Consider the following 21,985-nt stretch of genomic DNA (forward strand, 5'->3'; position numbering starts at 1 on the left):
TAATGTTAGGTTGGGATTATGAGGGGCTGTAAAACAGCAGAAGAGGGTGTATACAAAGGCATGATGGGAAGTGTGAGAGGCTTACACTGAACCAATAGTCCCGCCCACAACTCAGAGGTAAATTTCTAATGAACTCCTGCTGCTCTGCAGATACTATGTCCTAGAAAACAACACTTTTCTTTTTTATTTTTGGCATTTACAATAGATTTGTACAGATTAGAATAGACAGTACACATCAATGTCTTTTATTTCTGGTCCCAAAAAGTAGTCCATCTAAACATTTTCCAAAGCCACTGAATACCCTTCGGGGTCACAGGGTTGCTGGAGCCTATCCACAATGTGCGTAATCACATTGTGGATGAATTAGAGAGAATGAGACAAAAAACTCATTGTTTTTGGGATAAGTGTAACAAAATTAGTAAATATAATACAAAAGCACAGCTTATGGGAGTGAAGCTGAAGATGCGATGTTTATTTTCTAAAATAGGCTAAATAAATGTGACCCTCATTTTATAGAATCAGTTAAACCAGTTCTGGTGTAAAATTGTTTTAATCAAGCATTTGTTTCTTCCCTGACATCTCCATCACGTACATAGTATTTTTTCAGCCAATGGAAAAGAGCTGCAACCTTCATTGCAAAAGCAATAAATTACTAAAGTTTTAAAATAAATTATTTTATCTCAGTAAAATACAGTACTAAAGTAAAAGATTACTTTTTTATCTGTACCTTTGTGAATTTTTAGAAATATTTTCTTTATCACATGTCCAGTATCTTGTAAAGAACAGACCAACTACACAAAATTTAGTTGTTCAAAGCAGCAAGACCACGAGGCCTGAACAAATAAAAAATGCCACAAATAAAAACTTTTTTGTGCTTGTTCTCAGTCACTTTAAGCATCTTAAGTTCATGTCAACTGAAATTAATGAGCCATTTTTTTGGTTATAGGCTTCACTGACACTAGTACCGTATTTTCCAGACTATAAGTCGCCCTTTTTTTCATAGTTTGGCAAGGGGTGCGACTTATACTCCACAGCGACTTATATTAGAAATAAATTGAAATAAATACATTGTTGACCCTCCTGTTATGTTCATTTGTGAGGAACAGAGATGATGTTCCTGGGTCAATTTGATGTATGAGGTATGTTAAGTGTTAAGAGTATGTTAAGTGACACAGAGAATCAGTAAACTTTTTTTTACAACAAGATCTTGAAGGCAAACAACATAATATTTTATTTTCCAATGATTTCATAGATTCAGAAATGCAATAAAAATGACAACTGTTTCTACAAATACAGGATGAAAACAGAGTGTTAGTTGGCCAATGATGCTTCATGAAAGGAATAAATAAATATGAGAAAGAATTACTGTGAAATTATGAGATAAACAGTCTGCTATGATTGTGTCATATGAGTTTGTGCAAGTTATTATATCTTGGTCTCAGATTTTGTCAAAAAAAATTCCCGTCAAAATGCGACTTATAGTCCAGTGCGACTTATCTGTGTTTTTTTTCTACTTTATAATGGATTTTTGGGCTGGTGAGACTTATACTCCGCAGCGACTTATAGTCCAGAAAATAAGATACTACATTTGAGGGTTGTGTTCTTAATAAATGTGTTTATTCCTCTAATTCACATAGCCATTAGCTGTTGGTCCTGTGGTTGAAAGCTGTAGGTGAATCTGCTTTTTTAAATTTTACGTAGCATTATTTTTAGCACACAGGTCTCTGCTTCTTTGGTTGGTTTCTGTCTTCTTGTTGTTCACAGTAGATAGCATGAATTCACGGCTTTGAACTAAACTGGATGAACATAAGGGCCCTCTCATTGTTTTCCCCGGTGCTTTAACTTTACCCCAAATGTACAATATTATTAAAGTTATCTATACAGTATATCACCAGCCCTGAAATACATTAATCGCTTTATATCAAATCTGCTTCTGCAGGTGTTGCATAGAAAATAAGCAGTTATTTGATGAAATGTAGTCATCCCTACATCCATCCATCTAGCTAGAAAAAAAAAATGTTAAACTTTATTACATTTTTAACTGTTTGCAGTTGTTAAATTCTTTCAAAGTATGTGAACCTGCAGCCACAACTGTATGATCAGTTTATAGAACTTGAAATGGAAGGATTTGTGCACATTTTTATTAAATCTTTATTCAACTCTGTGTAAAGAACAGCAACAAACAAGGAGAAGAAAACTTTATTTGGTAAAATGAAAATTGACATTTTAAGAATAATAATACCCATTTTTCATGGTAACCAAAAGGTAATAGCGTAATGTGACATCATAGGTAATGATTTTCACAGGTTTCAGATTTAAATGCCTACCTAGAAGATATGTTTTATTCAATTTCTGTGCTTGAGCTGGAAACAAGCTGGTTGGATCTGGTAGCGAAGTTAAGTCAAGCTACGTGTACACTGCAATGGGCATTCACTCCCCACAAAAAGTCTATATAAACATGCGTAAATGTGGTTCGGGAGTTCAGGCTTAACTTAGACCAATCAGGGACTCTGGTTTGGTAGTGATGTATAAATGGAGTCCCTTTTAATTCACAGAAGTACCAACCGTTTCAAAATTCGATTTTCTTTCACACCAAGGGTCTCGTATATCGGAAAAGAGCTGTGAAACAAAAAGCCTGGAGCAAGATTTACAAGATTTGCACTGCTTTCACATTTCGCACCAAGCCTACTCCAACTGTAGGTGGTGGACAATCGCTATAAAAAAGTAGAAGAAGAAGCCCCTCCCTGCTTGTCCAGTGTGAACACCATATGCTAAACTGCTGTCACATGGCCAGTGTGAACCCAGCATTAGACTTCTTCATCATCATTTTCAGAGTCAGAACTCATTCGGCCCAGCTCTTCATAATCCTTTTCCAGGCAGGCTAGGTCCTCTCTGGCCTCTGCAAATTCCCCCTCCTCCATGCCCTCGCCCACATACCAATGAACGAACGCACGCTTAGCGTACATCAGGTCAAACTTGTGGTCGAGGCGGGACCAGGCCTCAGCAATGGCGGTGGTGTTGCTCAGCATGCACACAGCACGCTGGACTTTGGCCAGGTCGCCACCAGGGACTGCAGTTGGAGGCTGATAATTGATGCCGACCTGTCCAGAAAACCCCCCCACAATATTTGTTAGAATGTGGAACGCCAAGCCGCACTTTTACGTTTGGTAGCTGTACCCACCTTGAAGCCAGTGGGGCACCAGTCAACAAACTGGATCGAACGGCGGGTCTTGATACTTGCTATGGCAGCGTTCACGTCTTTGGGGAGAACATCCCCTCTGTAGAGCATGCAGCAGGCCATGTACTTGCCTTGACGAGGATCACATTTGACCATCTGATTGGTCGGTTCAAAGCAGGAACTTGTAATCTCGGACACGGTCAGCTGCTCGTGGTACGCCTTCTCCGCAGAGATGATGGGCGAATAAGTAACCAGAGGGAAGTGGATGCGAGGGAATGGAACCAGGTTGGTCTGGAACTCCGTCAGGTCAACGTTTAGGGCTCCGTCGAAACGGAGAGAGGCCGTGATGGAGGACACAATCTGACCTATCAGTCTGTTCAGGTTGGTGTAGCCAGGACGCTCGATGTCCATGTTGCGCCGACATATGTCGTAGATGGCCTCGTTGTCCACCATAAAAGCACAATCGGTGTGCTCCAAGGTGGTGTGGGTGGTCAAGATGGCATTGTAGGGCTCCACCACAGCCGTGGACACCTGGGGAGCTGGATACACAGCAAACTCCAGCTTGGCTTTCTTGCCATAGTCTAGCGATAGACGCTCCATTAGGAGAGAGGTGAAACCAGAACCGGTGCCTCCTCCAAAGCTGTGGAAGACGAGGAATCCCTGTAGACCCGTGCACTGATCCGTCTGAGGAGAGGAGTTAGGGGTTTAATGAAGCCTCAACCATTTCAATTGATGTCTAAACTTTACCATTTGTATTTATGGTGTCTCTATCACCAAAAAAGATCATCCAATATCACTTTATTGTTAGCATCCACCAGCAGACAGACAGACAGACAGGGTTGTGAACAAATTCCCTTCTGTGATGGATTGATACTGACCAAGTAAAAACAAAAACAAAGTTCAAGAAAAAAACATTCTAAAATAGACACAAGAAAAATTCCGTAATCATTTCTCGTAGAAAATCTACTGTTTTCATTTTTTTTAACGGTAATTGAAAGTTGTGTGGGAGTTCAGTCTATGCCAAAAAAAGAAAAAAGCACTGGACAAACCATCAAAAGAGGGTGGTGGTTCTGAATGGACTCAGCTGATGCTTTAAATTAAAAGATAATTGTTTCAATATGGAAGCGGCATGTTGATGTAGTGGTTAGCATTCTCGCCTCGCAGCAAGAAAGCTCTAGTTCAAATCCCAGCGGAGTTCCCCGTGTGCATGCTCGGGTTTTCTTTGGGCACTCCAGCTTCCTCCCACAGTCCAAAAACATGCTTCATAGGTTAATTGGTTTGTCTAAATTTCCCCTTTAGGTGTGAATGGAAGAGTCTGTGCGTCTGTGTGGACCTCCAACAGACTGGAGACCTGTCCAGGGTGTACCCGCCTTTGCGCAAGAGTAGCTGGGATAGGCTCCAGCAACCCCATGACCCCCAAAAGGGATTCTGGTTTATTGATTTTCCTGAAATACGTTTTCTTGTAACTGCAAAAAGAATATCCTCAGACAAAATAAATGAAAAATATGTTAGTCGATGCTTGTTTGTTTGTTAAATAATTGAAAGCTACATGGAGTTGATGGTTTCACTCAATGAGATATGGTATATGAAGAGTACGGTAACCTGCATCATAAATGCACCAAAAGCTTTGAAGAAAGGTTAAGGAGCATCATGTGCTGTCTGTGCAGCAAGAAGGTGGGTGCAGTTCTAAATCTAAAAATAATATATTTAAGAAAAAAAGGAAAACTGATTCAGCTGGAAAACGTACACATAAATAAACAAGCAAACTAATAAAAAACAAAGCTACAGTGTCATCTTGATAATTTAGAAGTGGTACCTTCAGGGTTAACCAAAGGTTAGATGGGCTAAGTAAACGCATCGACTATCTCCTCACCATTTTCCGAATCCGCTCCATGACTCCATCGATGATTTCTTTCCCGACGGTGTAGTGGCCTCGGGCGTAGTTGTTGGCTGCATCTTCCTTTCCGGAGATCAGCTGTTCAGGGTGGAAGAGTTCCCTGTACTTTCCAACCCTCACTTCATCTGAAGAAACATCCAGATCAGTCTATTACCACACATTAACATTGAGGAAAATAACATGATTAACTTTTAGCCAAGGAGTTTTATATGCAAATCTCAAATAGATCAGATCAGCAACTTCCTAGCAGAAAGGTCAAAGGTCACAGGAATAAGAACATTAGATCGACTCGGAATTTTTTGGAACAATATTTAGCTTTTCTAAGAATTTTTTGCCACATGTAGTCAGTCTAAGAAAGCATTACTTCTAAATCTGTTTGAAACTTTTAAATTCACAGCAGAAATTGGACAAAAACCTTATTTTTGGCTGAAATCTGTTTCCTGTTGACTTTCTATAGTTTACTTACTGCCTAAAGAGAAAGACTGCAGTTGTTGCTTTATAGTTCTTCTGAGCGGTCACCTCCATGTTCAGTGTGGATAAGGATGGTGGAAGTTAAAATGAAGAATGATGTTAGAAATGTTTACCAATGACCGAAGGCTCCAGGTCGACGTAAATGGCTCTTGGAACGTGACGGCCAAAGCTCCCGGTGTTGAAGAAAGTGTTGAACGGATCTTCTCGTGAGTTGGGCTCGGACGGATCGTTCAGAAAGATTCCATCAGGACCAACGCCGTGCTCCAGGCAGAACAGTTCCCAGCATGCATTTCCCGTCTGGACACCCGCCTGACCCACATGGATGGAGATGCACTCTCTCTGTGCAGAGGAACACCAAATTGTCAGAAAATGTTTTGGTGCTTAAAGTCAAAATCATGTTTAAGTAAACCGGTTTACGCACCACATTCATGTGCAGGAACCTTCTTCCTGCAATAATTCTACTTAAAAATGTTCTGTTTGAGAAAATCCTTCATGTAAGAGTAAAATAAATTCTGATGCACTTCTGAAAAACGTATATTATGAAAGATAAAAACAAAATGTGTAAATCCAGCAAGTTTACATTTAGTATTTCTAATTCTAAATTTTCTTTATTTGGCAAAATTTCCCTTTAAAACCAATAACAACTAACGCTAATAAAGTAATATTTATTAGGAAATGAAAAAGGTGATAAAACAGTGAAAATGATTAACTGTTATTCCAAATAGTTGAGTGAGAGAAACATTTTAAGCTCTGACATTTAGTTAGACTAAAAAGATTACTTGATTATTAAACGTATAAGATTTTCAGAATAAAATTTTAAAACGAGGTTTGTTCTTTTTGGCAGAGGGCAAATCAAAAGTTTCTTTACTAAATGAATTCCCTCAAAAAGCATTCAAAGTACGTTGGAACCCCCATATCAGAGCCCCACTTTTCTGACGTCTAAACCCAGACAAGCTAATTCCTCCTCACTTCCACCTCCACCAGCATTCCTGTTTCAACTTGTGTGAAATTTCCACTTGTTGTCTCTGGGGGGAGAACGTCCCATTAGATGATTTTTTAAGTGTTGATTGACATTAGTGAGACATAGGAAGAGTCGGGCAAGAGCACAAGCAGAGGTTAAAATAATTAAAAAGTTTAAAAAAAAGAAAAAAAAAGAGGGGAAGAAATGATGCTTTGAATTTGGAAGTGCAGAGAGCTTTGAAGGACAAATAAACCTATGCAGTTTGGAAAAGTACTACAGTAGGGTTTATTAGGCAATAAAAAAAAGAAAACTTAGGGTCGATTCAAATGATCCAAAAAATTATCTTAAGGAAATCTCTCTTACCATGTTCCTCCAGGAGAGATAAAGCTGCTGCAGAAAGTTTCTGTTCTTCCTCAGACAGTAGGGCTGCAGTAGTGGTGAGCTTCACCTCTGCAGGGTCTTGGAGAGCCGCTCTTTATATGTGCTTACAAGAGGAGGGAGCTCGCATGGAGGGAGGGGAAGGATGGCAAACTTTCTTTTCACATTAAGTTACTTCTTCTCCCCCCCGTTGTTGTTTCTGTCCATTTTCAGGCTTGTCATTACTTGCAGGCGTTGAAAGGAGGCACATTTGGGCAACACTCTGTCATCTTAATCGTTTCTCGTGCTTCTCTTTATGTTTTGCAGACTTGATGAGATTTTTTTTTTTAAAAAGCACACATGCTGGTTATTTTTAATCTTTTGATCAGAAAATGAAAAGGAATAAGTGGAACCTGAAATTGTGATTGAAGCTTTTCGTCATGGTTTATTACTACGTTCATGATGAGGAAAGATGAGATAAAACCTAAAGCATTTGGTGCGTGCTGCATAGTTCTGCACACCACTGCTTTTACTGTTTAGCTGGTAAACAACAGGCTAGAGCAACATTAAGTTAAAACGTAGCAGCCAAGCAATTAAGCTAGAGGCATAAGTTGAAGTTTTGAAGAAAAAATTAAGCCTGAGCCTGCACATTCAGAAGGAAAACTGTGCTGGACAAGTCCAGAAGCAGGCTTTTTTGGTTAAAGAGTGAGCAGAAGTGTGCCAAAATGTAGACTCTTCCATGCAGAAGCATAGGAACAATAAGGGCATTGGCTTTAGTTTTTGTCTAAACTAAAAATATTCAGGTTTCACATCAAAAGATGGAATATCAGACAAGACAGTAAAACTTTTCCTCCCAGCTGTTCACATCAGGGTCTGGCAGACACAGTAGAGGATATCACTGTATGTTTGAACCCATCTCTGTTTCACGCTAGCAAAAGTGTATCTAAAACCTTGCCCCTGATAAACTCCCTTGTTGTTTTGGATGTTTGTTTTGGGTCCTATACCGTCTAAAGCAGGGGTGGGCAATTATTTTGACTCATGGGCCACATAGGGTTCTAAAATTGGATAGAAGGGCAGGACCAGGAGCAGATGTTTGGAGTGAGAAAGAAATAACATGGAATCTGAATGAAAACATTTGGATTGAAAATTATATTTTAAAACAGAGCATTCTAGAGTTTTTAAGTTAAAACTTTTGTTTTCATTTTAGAGCCAATTGCACCAACGGCTTGATGTACCTCATGCAAAACTTAGAGAAATGCTGCGTGTATGTGGTGTTTGAATGATGGGAAGAATGAAAAACAACAAATCTTCCAACACCACATGGATGCTAGAGCAGAGTCCCCAAACTTTTTCTTGTGAGGGCCACAATAAGTCTTTTTCTGTAAACTTCTTTTATCTTTCTTTTATTGTAAAGCCTTATAATAAAGTTTTATTAACTCATGATCATTTTAATAAAATGAATAACACTATTTATGAAATAAAAACATGACCAAATAACTGTGATTTTCAAAGACAAAAAGTCAGGAAAAAATATACTGATACAATAAAAGGAAAAACCAAAAAATAGTGGATCCTCTCCCGTCTTCGTCCCGCTGAGACTTTGAGGGCTGCAGCTCCTCACACGTCTCACAGTTTGTGCTCAAACTGAGCAGCTGTGCTGTGTCCTGCACGTCTGTTTCTCATCCAGTAATAAGGAAAAAAGCACATTTCTATGTCTTCTGCTGGAGCTATGCATATATCTGCATTACCTTTTCACCGGTACAGAGTTCCCTCGTTTATTGCAGGAGTTACGTTCTAAAAATAACCCGTGATCGATGAAATCCACAGAGTCTGATTATAGACGTTTAGTTCATGGCAGTAAAACTCCTCACTGCCTAAATACACGTTTCTCAGACAGACATGAACATTTTCACCCTTTCCTCTTGTTAAAATTCTCAACCCTTCATAGAAATCAGAATAAAAACAAAGATCTGATCAATCTCAGATTTCTATAGATCTGAAGCTCCGCGTTTCTGTACAGGTGACACGGCACGGATGAGATTGATTGACAAGGTCTCCAGCCAATCAGGACACAGAACAGGGTTCGCTGTTAAAAACCCCCCAGCATAATCACTCTAAAAGAATGAGCTAAACCGGGAAAGATGAACTGCGACGTAGAAAGGGAAGACTGTCTTCTCTTCTATTTGAGGGTTTCAGGTTGGAGCACAGACTGCAGAAGGGTGGAATTTCATTGCCTTTGTTGACATGTTTCACCTGACTTCTCCATTAAAATGTATGTCATTGTAAAGTCACTAACTTGAATCTGTCTGGTCTTGTAACTGTTGATCCAGTGTTTCTGTGTTTGTCTATCTCAGGTTCTCTTTCATAATTGGTTGTATCCTAATTTCCTCACTACTCCCTAACTACAAAAAAAAACTATTTTTTTTTTGAAACGGCAATTATGACCTCACCAATTTCCCCTAAGTAAAAACTTAGTAAATATGAGTATTTTACACAGACTATGAATCCACTGTGTTCTGATGATGCAAACATGAATTATTTATAAAAAATAAATTATAATACAGTTTTCTCACGTGAAAAATTGTTAAACCACAATGCATTGTGGTCTATTTTTCACCAATCTAGTGAGTATCGATGCACTTTATTTTTCTTACCAATTTCTAAATCACTCAATTTTTAAAAGTGTATTTCAAAATCCAGTACCCTGGAAATTTCTCAGAAGTTTTGCGAAAAACTTGTCTGCATCAGTGCTCACTAGATTGGCAAATATCGACCACAATGCATTGCATTTGAATGATTTGACACATTAGGAAAAAATGGGTGTCAATTATTGATTTTATTAAGTCATCCCAGTTTTTATTATTAGAACACTGTGGATTCAGAAATTGTCTTTGTAAAATGTTCATTTATATTAGGTTTTCACTTCAGGAAATGGATGACGTCGTGTCAGGTATTTTAAAAATGTCCCCCAAAATAGTGAGCACGTGAATTACATTAAAACTGCATAGTCCTGCACAACATGGTCTTTTAGGGGTTAGAAGGTAGTGAGGGAATTTGGACACAGACGGTCTGTTTCTCTTTGTATAATTGATGTTTTGCCGTTTCTGTATCTCCTTGTTCTCCATTGTTACCATCTGATGTTGTTTTTAGAATTATGTGGACTGTAAAAATCTTAAAGCATTTGTAAGAAATTGGACCTGATTAATTCTAATGTTTAATTGTAGTTAATTCTTATGTGATTTAAAATCAATTGAACTCTTTGGCCAACAACTGCCTTCTGTCAGGCGTTTGGCGGCATCCCAGATAAAAATGTTTCTTTTTTAGATTGTTTTTATTTTTCTTTTCTTCTCAATGACATCAGGACTTTGTATCCTATTTATACAGAGTCCCAACTTTAGATGCAACATGGAAACAAAAATAATAAAAAAAAAAGAAAAGAAAATATCATGCAACTCAAAGTCTTTCTAAAAGCATCTTTGAATATAACTTTTAAGAAATAAGGTTTTTGTAGTAAAGTGATTTTCATTCCAAAGTAAAGCTTACAGGCAACGAAATGCACGACAGGGTTTAATACCCAATAATGACAGTGTAAATGTCACATCGAGTCCATTCAGTCATGTTTAAGTGTCAGTAAAATAGAGGCAACATGAATGTTTGATGTTGGATGTAAGGCGTATAGCAGCAACTGGAGTCTAAACATGCTCCATGGTTTTTCTTTTCTTTTGATGAGTAAAAATATATTGCACTTTGAAGACACTGAAAATATAATCTCACAGGTATGACAGACACAGGTACCACCCAAGAGTCATGCATTAGTGATGGGCTCTTTGGAGGTGAAATGTACCACCGTGATGCTGTGGCAGTTTGACTGAAGAAGGCCTAACCGTCCTCTGGAGGCGTAACTGCGGCACGTTTTTTATTTATCTGAGCTTCTGTTTGCATCTTACATACTTCTCTGTGGCTCTGTTTCTTTCAGATGCCGCATGTCCTTCTGTCTGCTCGTCCTCCTACGGGTCTAACATGAGCTGAATGTCACTTTTCTCGAAGAACGCAGACGCCTGCATCGCAGCGCTGGGTTGCCATTGACGTGACGACCTCCCAGGAGTCAACAACTGGGTCATAACATTCAATACTGCTGAGGAGCGAGTTCCCGTCGTACCTGCAGGAACACAGAAGAACCACAGCTGTGAACTCAACAGATTTTCAACTGCAATCACGGTGCAACACTTGTTTCGGCATGCTGGGAAAACCACAGCAGGTTGGAGTATTTTGCTGCACCTTCCTTTGTGTGGAACATAATAATAGTCTGTTGGGTTTTGCCCCCAATTTCTCATTGTACAAATCAATGCACTTTGCATTTTTCTCACAATGGAGAACATGTATAAAGAAAATTAAGCTTAAAATTCCATTTCTGACTTTTTCTTTATGCAAATCGTTGTGAATCAGGAGCAGAAAAAAGTGCTTAAAATTTTTTCAAAATAAAGGTCAGGTATCCTAACAGATTTGGTTAAAAAATGTTTTTATTATGTAATCGTTCATAAAAATGTTTCAACAATAAGTAAAAATTAACTTTTCTTTACTGATCTTCACTTACCTGCTGGAATAATGAATGGATCTTTAAAGCATTTTTTGGGTGAAAAAATTTTTTTTTATTAAATATTTTATGCATCAACTCATAATTTTATTAATTTAAGTTCTACCTTTGTTCCGTTTAAATTCCCATTTAAGCAAAACTGATTTTTAAAGGGCAGTTTGATAAATTATTCAGCATTTAAATGAAACATAATAAACAATAAATTAAACAAAATCTGAAATTACACTGATTTAGGAATTTTGGAGTGACACCCCCCACTATTAATAAATAATCAACCAGTGTTTCTAGTTTAAGAGTGGAATCAGCCTGAATAAAGAGGCCCTGACACCTTCTGCCTTAGTCATCATCACACTGAGGGAATATGACAGCACCTTGTAATGAACAGAAATACCCTTAAAACCTGACCAGGACATTCTGATGATAACCAAACCATTTAAACCGGTTCATCTCAAAGATGACGGTGCTCCTCACCCTGCCAACCTGAGAACAAAGCTTATTTTGTTACCTGTATCTGTCATCTTATTCTTTTGTTCTCTACAGATCATGACCGCAGGTGAGAGAAGAAACCTTAAGAAGCTTAACTTCTGCTCCAGCCCTATAGGTCAAGGCAGAGCAGAGTCTCTCCATAACAATAGATGAATACAGAACAAGGACCTCATGCTCCAGTCCGACCCATTCATAATGAAAACTTCAAAGTGGCAGAATCCAAACCAAAAACTGCCACACGGTTCTCAGCACCTGCCGGCCATATTTGCATTGTTCAAACAGGGGGAAGGGCATTCTTTCTTACCCTGCAATGGCATAAAGTCGCCCTCGTAGGACAGTTGCGCCAACGTAACATCGAGGTGTGGTCATACTGGCTACAGTAGTCCAGTAGTCTGTTCTGATGTTGTACACCTCTACAGAATCGAGATGTGAAATGCCATCAAAGCCTCCCACCACGTAAATGTGGTCGTTGAGTAAAGCCACGCCAGCTCCTGAAAAACAGTTCAGAGGGGTCAGAAGCAGCAGCAGACGGAGCTGGGATGTTTCAGGCTTTAAACATGACTGTCCTTATGCATGTCTGCAGGGGGGGAAACGGGCAAACCTATACGAGGCATGCAGGTGGTCCACACAAAATATCACAGTCATAGATTGTAGAGTGATTATGTTCATCTACATTTTTTTTCTACGGGCATGCTGCAACTGACCGCACCTAGGGAATACTTTTACAAAACACGAGGGTAAAGTAAGGGTGAGGTCACTGAGATGTGTCATACGGATTTTCCATTTTTAAAGCCCCCCAAACCCCAAACCCACCACTCAAGAGGCCCCTTGGTGTTGTTCAAGTGAATGAGGGCGTAGTTTGTGAGAGCGTAGTTTATGTGGGCACCTTAAGGTTGTGGGACATTGAGACATTCACACAGGGTCATCAAGGGACCATTACACACACCTTAGCAACGAGCCGTTGTGTGGCGTAAGGGCACCATACGACAACGTCACCAGTTCGTCATAAGTGCGTGTAACTTACATTAGCTTAACAAAGGCTTGAGAGAATTACAAGATACACCTGTGGTCCCCTTAAGATGCAACCGCTGCTCTCTATGACCCTCCACGGGTCCGGACAGCCCAAAATCCTTTAGCGTCTGTACAGGGTGCATGTGAGCAAGGCTTTACCTCTTGTTTTTACCCACCAGAGCGCTTTGTGGCCATGGGTGTGACACTCGTCCAGTGTCCCGTGTGAGGGTCATACCGCTCCACTGAATTCAAGATGTTAAGGCCATCGTATCCACCTGTGACAAAAGACAAAAGGTAACTTTATACAAGAGATCTAATAACACATTATGTTTATAGATGAAATAGGAGGGAATCCCAACAGCAAGCATTTTGACTGCAGGTTCTGTGACTTCTTTGTAAATGCGTTACTTCTTACCTAGACAGTATATTAGCCCACTCGCCACCACCAGACCAGCTCCCTCCCTCGCCGTCTGCATATCTCCCAGCATGCTCCACTGGTCAATGTTGGGATCATATCGTTCCATGCTGGTATGCCGGCGGCTTCCATCAAAGCCTCCAGCAACATATATCATATCTGTCGAAGCCAATGAAAGCACAGCTGTTTGGTAAGGACTGTCTCTCCACAGGGAGGAGGAAACAGAGACACGGGGGAATTCTCAGAAAGGAAACACTTTCACCTCCGAGTGTTGTGGCTCCAGCAAGCCCTCGGCGCACATTCATGGTGGCGACGGTGTACCACACGCCATCTTCGTCTGCTGTGTAGTCCAGGCACTCCACGGAGCTGAGTCTGGATCGGCCATCGTAGCCTCCGATCACGTAGACTCGATCGTGTAAGGAAACCGTAGCCACGTAACGCCTTTTACGGGCAATATTCTGTTCAAGACGCAAAACGGTGTTTGAGCAAAACACTAAAGCAAGGTTGTCTTTCAACAAAGTAAAGACTCACAGGTAGAAAGCTCCATTCTTGAGTTTTGGGATCATATTTCTCTACTATGTCTATGGGTGACTGCTGGCTGCCAAACCCCCCAATAACCAGCAGGACTTCTTTGGCACCTGGGAGGAAAAAGTTGTGGATTACAAGGCTTCTATCCCGGTAATCAGAAACATGGATTTATCTAAATTACAGTTAAAAGCAGGGTTCCAACCTAATCTGGCTTGAGTTCGCGGTCCCTGCATCTCGCTTCTCAGCTCTGGTCGTAAGTGGAATTTCTTGGCCTCATCAACAAGGTCTCGACACGGCAGGCTACACCGAATGAGAGGCTAGGACATGCAAAAACCTGCTTAATTGTGATGCAATAAATACTTCAGCAGAACAAAATCTTTCATCTGAATCTTCCTGCGTGATTACTTAACAATCGGTTGTCCCGGCTCACCTCAGCATCAATGACATCCGTGATGTAGCGGGGGGTAAGCAGGGGCATTCGGACAAACTCCAGCATGTCGGGGAGGTAAGGCTCTCGCTCTTTTCTGTTGTGTTTCACCCAATTCAGCACAGCTTCAAACACAGGCTCCTCCGAGTCCACCTGTACGCAAAAGAGCTGCAGTTAAAGACCCACTCTGATGAAAATCATGTTTTTGCTGTTTTCAACATGACCTTGTGGCATTTTTCTGATGATGGAGAACATGAAGAAAATGATGAAATGACATCGCAATTTAGTAAAATTGTTGTGAATCATCAGCAGATAAAAAAAAACTGGGGTTTGAAAAAGGTCATATTTGGGATGTAGAAAATACGATGGGCGGACCACAAGTGCTCTGCTTTGCACCAACAGTCCAACTTACAACTCAGAGGTGAATTTCTAATGAACTCGTGCTGTTCTGCAGAAACTAAGTCCTAGTAAACAACACAGGTTTTTGGATTTTGGGTGCCCATATTTCATGACATTAACCTAGAGCCGTCCTCGGCCCACGAAAACCAACATCCAAACGTTTGCAAAGATGGATGTGCGTATTGTGCAATGAAACACTGCTAGCTCCCCGGAGAAAGTGGGTGTGTGTGTTAGCCTGGGGGCGGGGCTGGCAGCACAGACTCATTCTGGAGGGGGCGGTTCCTCACTTATCTACGTCACAATGTGAGGAGGACCCAGTTGTTTTTGTGGATTGGGAGGGGCTGGTGCTTGGAGCGCAGCAGGTTTTGCGTTAATGGGGTTCTTTATAGTGAGGAAATAACATTATAATACACTTAAGAGCTCAAAAATTGATTTAGCATGATATAAACCCTTCAAGAAAAACCATACATTCATACCAGAAACAGTTCAGATGTAGGAAGTCTGAAGTACCAGCAAGGCTACTTAGCAACATCTTACAAAATATGAATTTGAATAAATAAACAGAAACGTTTGTATGTAAAGATGTTATTTTACAAACTACATACATCCCTAGTATTCCTGAAAGATTCAGAAAATCCTGAGAAATTTTAAAGGAGATTAAACAGACACACAAAGCCAAGACTGTTGGGCTTTTATGGAACAAAAAACACAAGTCACAGAAATCTCTCTAAATAAATTCAACAACAGAGCTTTTCCCTGCTAAAGGCACAACCACATGTACTAACACGCATGCGAGTGCAAACCTAAGGGAAGGGATTACAAGACCCACTGAATCCAACAGCAGCATTACTTTGATTGTAGGATTGCACAAGACTTTGTCGTTTTCCTCAGAAGAAAACGCAACGGTTGTGATCCAAACTTTGGATTATGGTCATTTTAGGCTCTAGAGACAGTGCTAGCAGAGGGATGAAAAGGGATTTTTGGATAAAATTCTGATCAACAATATGAACCATTTTGAGTTTAATGACAGCACTAAAAGAAGTAGCTTTTGATTTTCACATATTAAATGATTTTTTTTATATAATTGAGACTTCTTTTGGAAGCTGAAGAAAACACAAGTTAAACAAATGTGCCAAGGGAGAAGGACCGCCTGGCGTAAAGCAGGCCTGTCACGATTTCACGATTTTTGAGCGAGTTCACAAGCATTGTGTAAAGATAACAACTAAGATCAACGGGTCACTGACTTTGAGGTAGCTTTTCACCAATTTTTCTGAAAACGATGTTAGTTGTGGTGGACATTTAGGATCTGCAATGTTTCCCCTAAGTTTTTTTCATTATAAAGTATTTATTCAGATATTACTATCCTACTTGCTGCTGATTACCTGGATCTGGTGCATTTTGCTAAAATAAAGTTGCAGGGGCAGAATAAATGAAAAACCACATTGGACAGCAGCCCTAAAAGACTAGAGTTTGTGTTTTAAGACGCTCTTCAACGAAAATTGTGTTTTTGTTGTTTTTAACATGTTCTTGTGGCATTTTTCTGATGTTGGAGCACATAGACAAAGAAAATTAAGCTTGAAATTGCATTTCTGAGTTTTTCTTTATATTGCTCACGTTTCTGTTGCACCACTGATGTTAAGTTGGGAGTTAGTGGGGAAGGGGAATAGTGTGGGGTTCCTGCGCTCCCACAGTCCCGCCAGCATCTCACAGGTGAATTTCTGATTAACTTCTGCAGAAACTATATTCTAGAAAACGACACGGACTGTTAGATTTGGGGTAAAAACGACATCATCATAATTAAAAGACCTCTAGGAAACCTTCTGGGTCTTTAAAGAAGCCAATTAAACAGTCAAATCAGAAAAAAAGAATATGTTTAAATAGATTAAATAGCCTTAAAACTGCATATGACATATTTAATAATAATGTTTCAAATTTACATTATAGGGGATCATTTTTGTAAATAATTTTCGAAAAAGTTCTCCTGGAAGCTATTTCTTTTTTTTAAACTTTTTTTTATTTTTTTTACTTATTAAACTTTTTTTTTTTAGGGCAGAACGATGCCAAACTTTATTGCAACACATCAAGCTATTCTGCCTGTAGTCCACTAAAGTTAGATGTTTCTGGTCAACAGTTGTGGTGCTATTGTCATATTTAAAATGGACTATTTCCTGACTTTTGTACTATTGTCAGCCTTTCAGTAACTTAAGAAAGAATAAAGGGATTTCTATGTACACTTTGAAAAACATAATCGGCATAAACAAATGGTGGGTCTTTACGTTTTGAACATAAAAGAAAAACCTCAGATCACAGCAAATTATGTGCGACTGTTTTTGAATCAGCAGTCTAGTTTCTAAAACAACAGAAATGACAGGACGAACAATTTGACACAAATGACGCTCTATAAATCATCGGGTGATAATAAGCAGTGTTTTCACAAAGCAATGCATGGGGTTTGGAAAACAGGAATTTTCTGAGTACAAAGGCAAACTTAAATCAGGTTCACTTCTCTACAATTTCACTGTCAGACCAGTTAAAAAACGGAGGGGGGGGGGGTGACCTCCATGAGTTTACTGCAGGTTTGTGCTCGCTTTACTCTTGTCTTATTTAGGTGTTGACAGACAATAGAAAACTGTGAAAGACGAGCTAAATTCACGCCAAGCTAAGCCAGTCCTGAGGAAACGTAATTACAATAATGACTTCTTCAGTGGTGCAGACGATTGAGGTGAAATGGGCCGTTTGTGGCACTCTTTCGCCGAAATGTTTCGGAACATCTAAGAGTAAAAAAGTAAATAGTAAATTTAAAAAGACGGCACAAGGCTGCAGACATTTGCTTTCCTTACCTGGATTTCGTCACATTTTATGAGCTTTTCAACTTCTGTCTGACTCAGCAGCATAAACTCCTCGTGTTGAACCACCTCAGAGAAATGCTTCTGTGAGAAGAGCTCAGCCGCCTGCATCAGGTCGAGGCAGTTGTGGGTTTCAGCAAAATCTCGAATACCCAGACAGTTGGAGGGATCCAGCTGGCTCTCCAGAAAGTCACAACAGGCCCTTTTCACTCCTGAGGGAAGAAAAAGAGCCAAGCACAGTTGACAAATTCACTTTAAGTATCATTTCAAGGAAAACAAACACAACAAAACAGGATTTACACTGTTTATTTCGCATGTCTGACAATTTGTGAAAAGACAATAAGACTAAATAACTTTAACAGACTCCTAATGACTTTATATTAGAAGACAAAGACAACTAACTACACCTTTTAAAAGCAAAATAAAGAATCTTAAATGTGACTTTTGCGCACAATCAGACGTTGCAGACAACCAAAAAAGTAATGGTGATGCAGACTCCACAGGTATGAAAGCCTGCTCACATATGATGCATTTTTAGTTACTTTGGTCAGTCAGGACATTTAAAAACAAGACAAAAAACAGAGAAACAATGTTTCTTTGGTCAGTACAGTGTTCCTTGCTATATTGTTCATCTTTGTGTCTCTGCTTGGCAGAATGTTTTGGTGCATGTTTGAGTGTCTTTTTATGTATTCATTTTTTTAAAGAGCAAATTGTGTCCTGCTTTCTTCACATAAATCTTCAATGGCAATCAGATAATTTTATAATCCTGGACTAATTTTTCTATAAAGATCTGAATTTTGAGAGTTTAAACAAGAGACACAATTGTGAAAATGTTCACGTTGTCTGAGAAAAGTGAAGAAAGTGTGTAGTGACAATCTATAACGATTGTAAGAAAAAGACTAATGTTGTCGATTGTGGGCTATTATTACAATGCAAGTCTTGTGATAAACGAGGGAACATTGTACTGATGTTTAATTAAATTCATGTTAATGTCAATTGATTAAAACGTAAAAATCCAAAATTAAAATGTGAGCTTCAGGAAAATAGAATTTCAAGATGTAAAAGCTGCTTTTTCTTTTTCTTTTTTTTTTAACAGCGGCTACTTTCTGCTCCATAGACACAACAAAGTTATAGAAGGGTATAAACTATATGTGGAGCTGCAAAAGTTTCAAAAACATTCAAATGTTCCTTAAAATGACAGAACTATAGGTACAAATGTGTTCTTTGGTAAGGCTAGACCTTGCAATTGTTCTTCTGGGTTCCTGCAAATCATTTTTCTTTTTCTTTTTCACTGGGATTTCATTTTTAGTCGCTTGTTTTTGGCATTTAACTAACATTTAAACTTCTAAAGACTATAAAAGATGTTTGTTTTTTCAATAAATAACAAAAAAATAATCTTGTCACTTGAAATTATGAGATTTACTTGTGAATGTTTCATCCATCTTAAACAAATATGGAAGGACTTTATTCTTGTTTTGTTTCTAATAAAGAGGTGTCTGTTATTCTGTTTTTGAAGTTTACTCCAAATACAAATACAGAATACTAAAAACAAACTAAAAAGAAAGACACACGTCTGGGTACTTTTAAGAGAATTATAAAAAAAAGTGAATGTGTCTTATACCTCTAACCCCAATAATGTTTTTAACAACATTTATTAACTTTCTGTGTGTCCTCCATCTCTTTTTCTTGTATTTTATCAGTAACAGCTCCTAGCAAGTAGAGCCAGCCTCAGCTATTTTATTTCATGTCTGTTGCATTAGACAGACGATAAATATGTCACTATAAAGCCTGTTCTCTGGAGAATCTTTATATTTAGCCATTAGAACAGGCATTAAAATTACCTTTCAGCTGAAGCAAACAGGCTGCAGGGAGTAATTCTTGAACATTTTCCACCGTGACAAGCACCGTTTCTGTGTAGACGAAGTCCAACAAGATCTCCATGGTAGATGCAGTCAGTCCTTGAATGTCAACAAAAGACTTCCCCTTTTCTGCAAGCTGGAGGACCAAAACAAAGGCTTAACTGGATGATTTTTTTTATCTTTAAGCTGTAATCCTGTACTTTATGGAACACATAACAGATGTGGGGCTAAAAGGGCAAAAACTAAGAAAAAAAAGTCACTTTAGAAAGTAATATACTACTTTGAAAAGTTTTATTGTAGTTTATCTATATTCAGAAAAATGTTTCTCATATTTCTGAGACTGCCCTCAAGTGGCAGGAGCATGCTACAGTATCTTTATCACATTGAATCAAACTCTTTTTGTTTAGTTTAACATTTTTTTTAAGCAACATTACTCAAAACTCTGAAACACATCAGTTTAATCAGTATAATGACATAAGAAGTACATTTGACACAGATGGTGAAAAACAGGGATTGATGATCAGACTGATGAAGATGACAGACTATTACCTCACTAGTAAACATGGCACAGAAATAGTCACTGCAGGCTGCCAAGACAATCCGATGGGCGGGAAAATCTGTATTCTCAACCCTCAGAGTGATGTCGCAGAGTGTGTTACTCTTGCGAAGCGAGTTCATGGCATTGAGAATGGATTTGGCGTGGGAATTGGTCATGATGTCTTTAGGAGCCATGTTGCTTTGAGAATCCCTCAAGGACCTCAAACTTCCACAAGAGTCTAAAGGAATAAATACAGAAAATCTCTGTGAATACGGCATCTCATTGAACATTCTCTTTTAACAATGTGCTCCTGCAGCCTTAAAAGACATACAAAAACAACTGACACAAACAAAACTGCTTTAATCAACGTGTCTTTGACAAATTGGCCGTTTTATTATTTTAAATATAAACGTTACAAACATTCGAAATATAAAATGTTAGTGGCTTAAAGGGACAAAGATGATCACTGTTCAGACCAGGAGTCTGCAAACCTTAATGCTAAATAAGTCATTTAGTCCAGTTCTTACCAACCAAAAACCACAGAGAGCCGCAAAGTCCCACTTCATTGTTTAGAAACACTTACTTAGGTTTTTGTGGTCATTAAGCTGTTTATTTATAAAAAATAATTTTTCAGTAACAATTTTACTTCTATTACTTTTAACAGCATCACATTCAAGTCTCTTTCAAAATAAAGTACACCCTAAGTTAAAAAAAAAAGATCCTCCTGCTGCAGCAGGTTTACTTGGATCAAAAATGCATTATGTCAAATTTGACATCTGACTTTAGTGCACCATAATCCTTTTTCCTCTTTTATCATTGAGTATCAACATGACAACATTGGTGTAAAATCCCTTTTTTAATGCATACATACACGTGAATCCAATCATATACTTTAAAGACTGTATGAACAGCTACTTGCAGCAGTAGATAATAGGTGCTTTGATCTAAATTTAGTAATAAACCACTCTGACACTAGGATTTGGTAAGTTACTTGACATGTTAAAAGTTTAAACATAAGACTTAAATAACTAAATCCAATGAGTGAAACTACAAACCCATCTTTTAATGGTTAGCATTTTCTTATAAACCACGATAGAAGGATTAAAAAAAGGGCTTAGGAGTATGATGAATGAGGCTGAAGACAAAAAAACAGAGAACCAAGGAGAACAAACGTACAGTAAACACTATCAAGCACTTTCATTCATTTTTGAGGCAAGCAATTGTCTATATTTAGTCGGCCGCGGCAGACTAGCTAATTTATATTAGTATACAACTGCAGTGTCATATAAAAATCAAGAACAAAAAACATTTTTATTCACTGCAGTTTTTCCCACAATACCCGATAACAAAAGACCTTCCCCGGTTTATAACCACGATATTAATGTTAAATATGATCCCTATTAACACTGTGACTTTAGTATTGCTAAAACAACTTACCGTTAAAGGACCTGAACACTTTTTCCACCACTGGGAGGCAATAACTATAGCTACACATGGGCTAGCTAGCAGCAGTAGCCAGCGACAGCTGATGGCTAACATAGACAGACAGAAACTTTGGAAAAGAGAGCCACATGAAGTACACTGACGGCCAGAGTGAGACAGCACATAAAAGCGACACACAGTAAGAACTTCGAAAAATTGTGCGTAATACCTGTCACTGCGGTAAGGCTGATTCAACCCCTACACCTAAGTTGCTTTCCTAGCTACTGTACTAGCCTTAGCATCAAAGTCTGTCGTCCCAGCTCGTGCTGTCCGAAAAATAAATAATTACTCCATCACGGCATGATTTAAGTCAGCCTACATGCGGCTTCTGGAAGGACTTTCATGAACGAAATGTTAAAAAAGCCCCATGCTATGGCGCTAAGCGGTGTTTACAAGCAACACTTTCGTTGCTCAAACTGAAGCTTCGACCCCCTCAGATTGGACGTAAACAGACCGCTACGTAAATGTACGTGCGCGCTCCCCGTCAAGCCGGACGCTCTTCTTTCCAGAAACAAGATGCCTTCGGCGCGCACTCG

General features: G+C 39.0%; 2 protein-coding genes across 3 annotated transcripts; both read right to left on the reverse strand.

The window, feature by feature from the left end:
- Positions 1-2,183: 2,183 nt before the first annotated feature.
- Positions 2,184-7,913, reverse strand: LOC101155351 (tubulin alpha-8 chain). Its single transcript, XM_011477514.2, has 5 exons — positions 6,871-7,913; positions 5,660-5,885; positions 5,052-5,200; positions 3,182-3,862; positions 2,184-3,101 (listed from the first exon to the last, which is right to left on the reverse strand). Exons 1-5 carry the CDS (start codon positions 6,871-6,873, stop codon positions 2,808-2,810), a joined length of 1,353 nt encoding a protein of 450 aa, XP_011475816.1. The 5' UTR covers positions 6,874-7,913; the 3' UTR covers positions 2,184-2,807.
- A 2,263-nt stretch (positions 7,914-10,176) lies between these two features.
- Positions 10,177-21,970, reverse strand: klhl12 (kelch like family member 12). 2 transcript variants are annotated; one of them, XM_004070865.3, is made up of 13 exons: positions 21,619-21,970; positions 21,405-21,519; positions 19,979-20,205; positions 19,412-19,565; positions 17,565-17,782; positions 14,329-14,478; positions 14,101-14,215; positions 13,902-14,008; positions 13,633-13,828; positions 13,371-13,529; positions 13,132-13,230; positions 12,249-12,435; positions 10,177-11,023 (listed from the first exon to the last, which is right to left on the reverse strand). In XM_004070865.3, exons 2-13 carry the CDS (start codon positions 21,460-21,462, stop codon positions 10,897-10,899), a joined length of 1,797 nt encoding a protein of 598 aa, XP_004070913.1. In that variant the 5' UTR covers positions 21,463-21,519; positions 21,619-21,970; the 3' UTR covers positions 10,177-10,896. The 2 variants fall into 2 exon arrangements, with proteins under 2 accessions (XP_004070913.1, XP_011475818.1); XM_011477516.2 differs by lacking the exon at positions 21,405-21,519.
- Between the last annotated feature and the right edge of the window lie 15 nt (positions 21,971-21,985).

The sequence above is a fragment of the Oryzias latipes genome, chromosome 7 (genome assembly GCF_002234675.1).
Source record: "Oryzias latipes chromosome 7, ASM223467v1".
Lineage (NCBI taxonomy): Eukaryota > Metazoa > Chordata > Actinopteri > Beloniformes > Adrianichthyidae > Oryzias > Oryzias latipes.

Excerpts from the sequence above, each read along its gene's own strand:
- LOC101155351 (XM_011477514.2), bottom strand. Across the intron at positions 3,863-5,051 it reads TGGAGCGGATTCGGAAAATG|ACGGATCAGTGCACGGGTCT; the intron begins GTGAGGAGATAG and ends TCCTCTCCTCAG. Across the intron at positions 3,102-3,181 it reads GGTGCCCCACTGGCTTCAAG|GTCGGCATCAATTATCAGCC; the intron begins GTGGGTACAGCT and ends TTTTCTGGACAG.
- klhl12 (XM_004070865.3), bottom strand. The coding sequence starts at position 21,462 with ATGTGTAGCTATAGTTATTGCCTCCCAGTGGTGGAAAAAGTGTTCAGG. Across the intron at positions 19,566-19,978 it reads GTGCCATGTTTACTAGTGAG|CTTGCAGAAAAGGGGAAGTC; the intron begins GTAATAGTCTGT and ends TTGGTCCTCCAG. Across the intron at positions 13,530-13,632 it reads TGGAGCCACAACACTCGGAG|ATATGATATATGTTGCTGGA; the intron begins GTGAAAGTGTTT and ends TGGCTTCGACAG.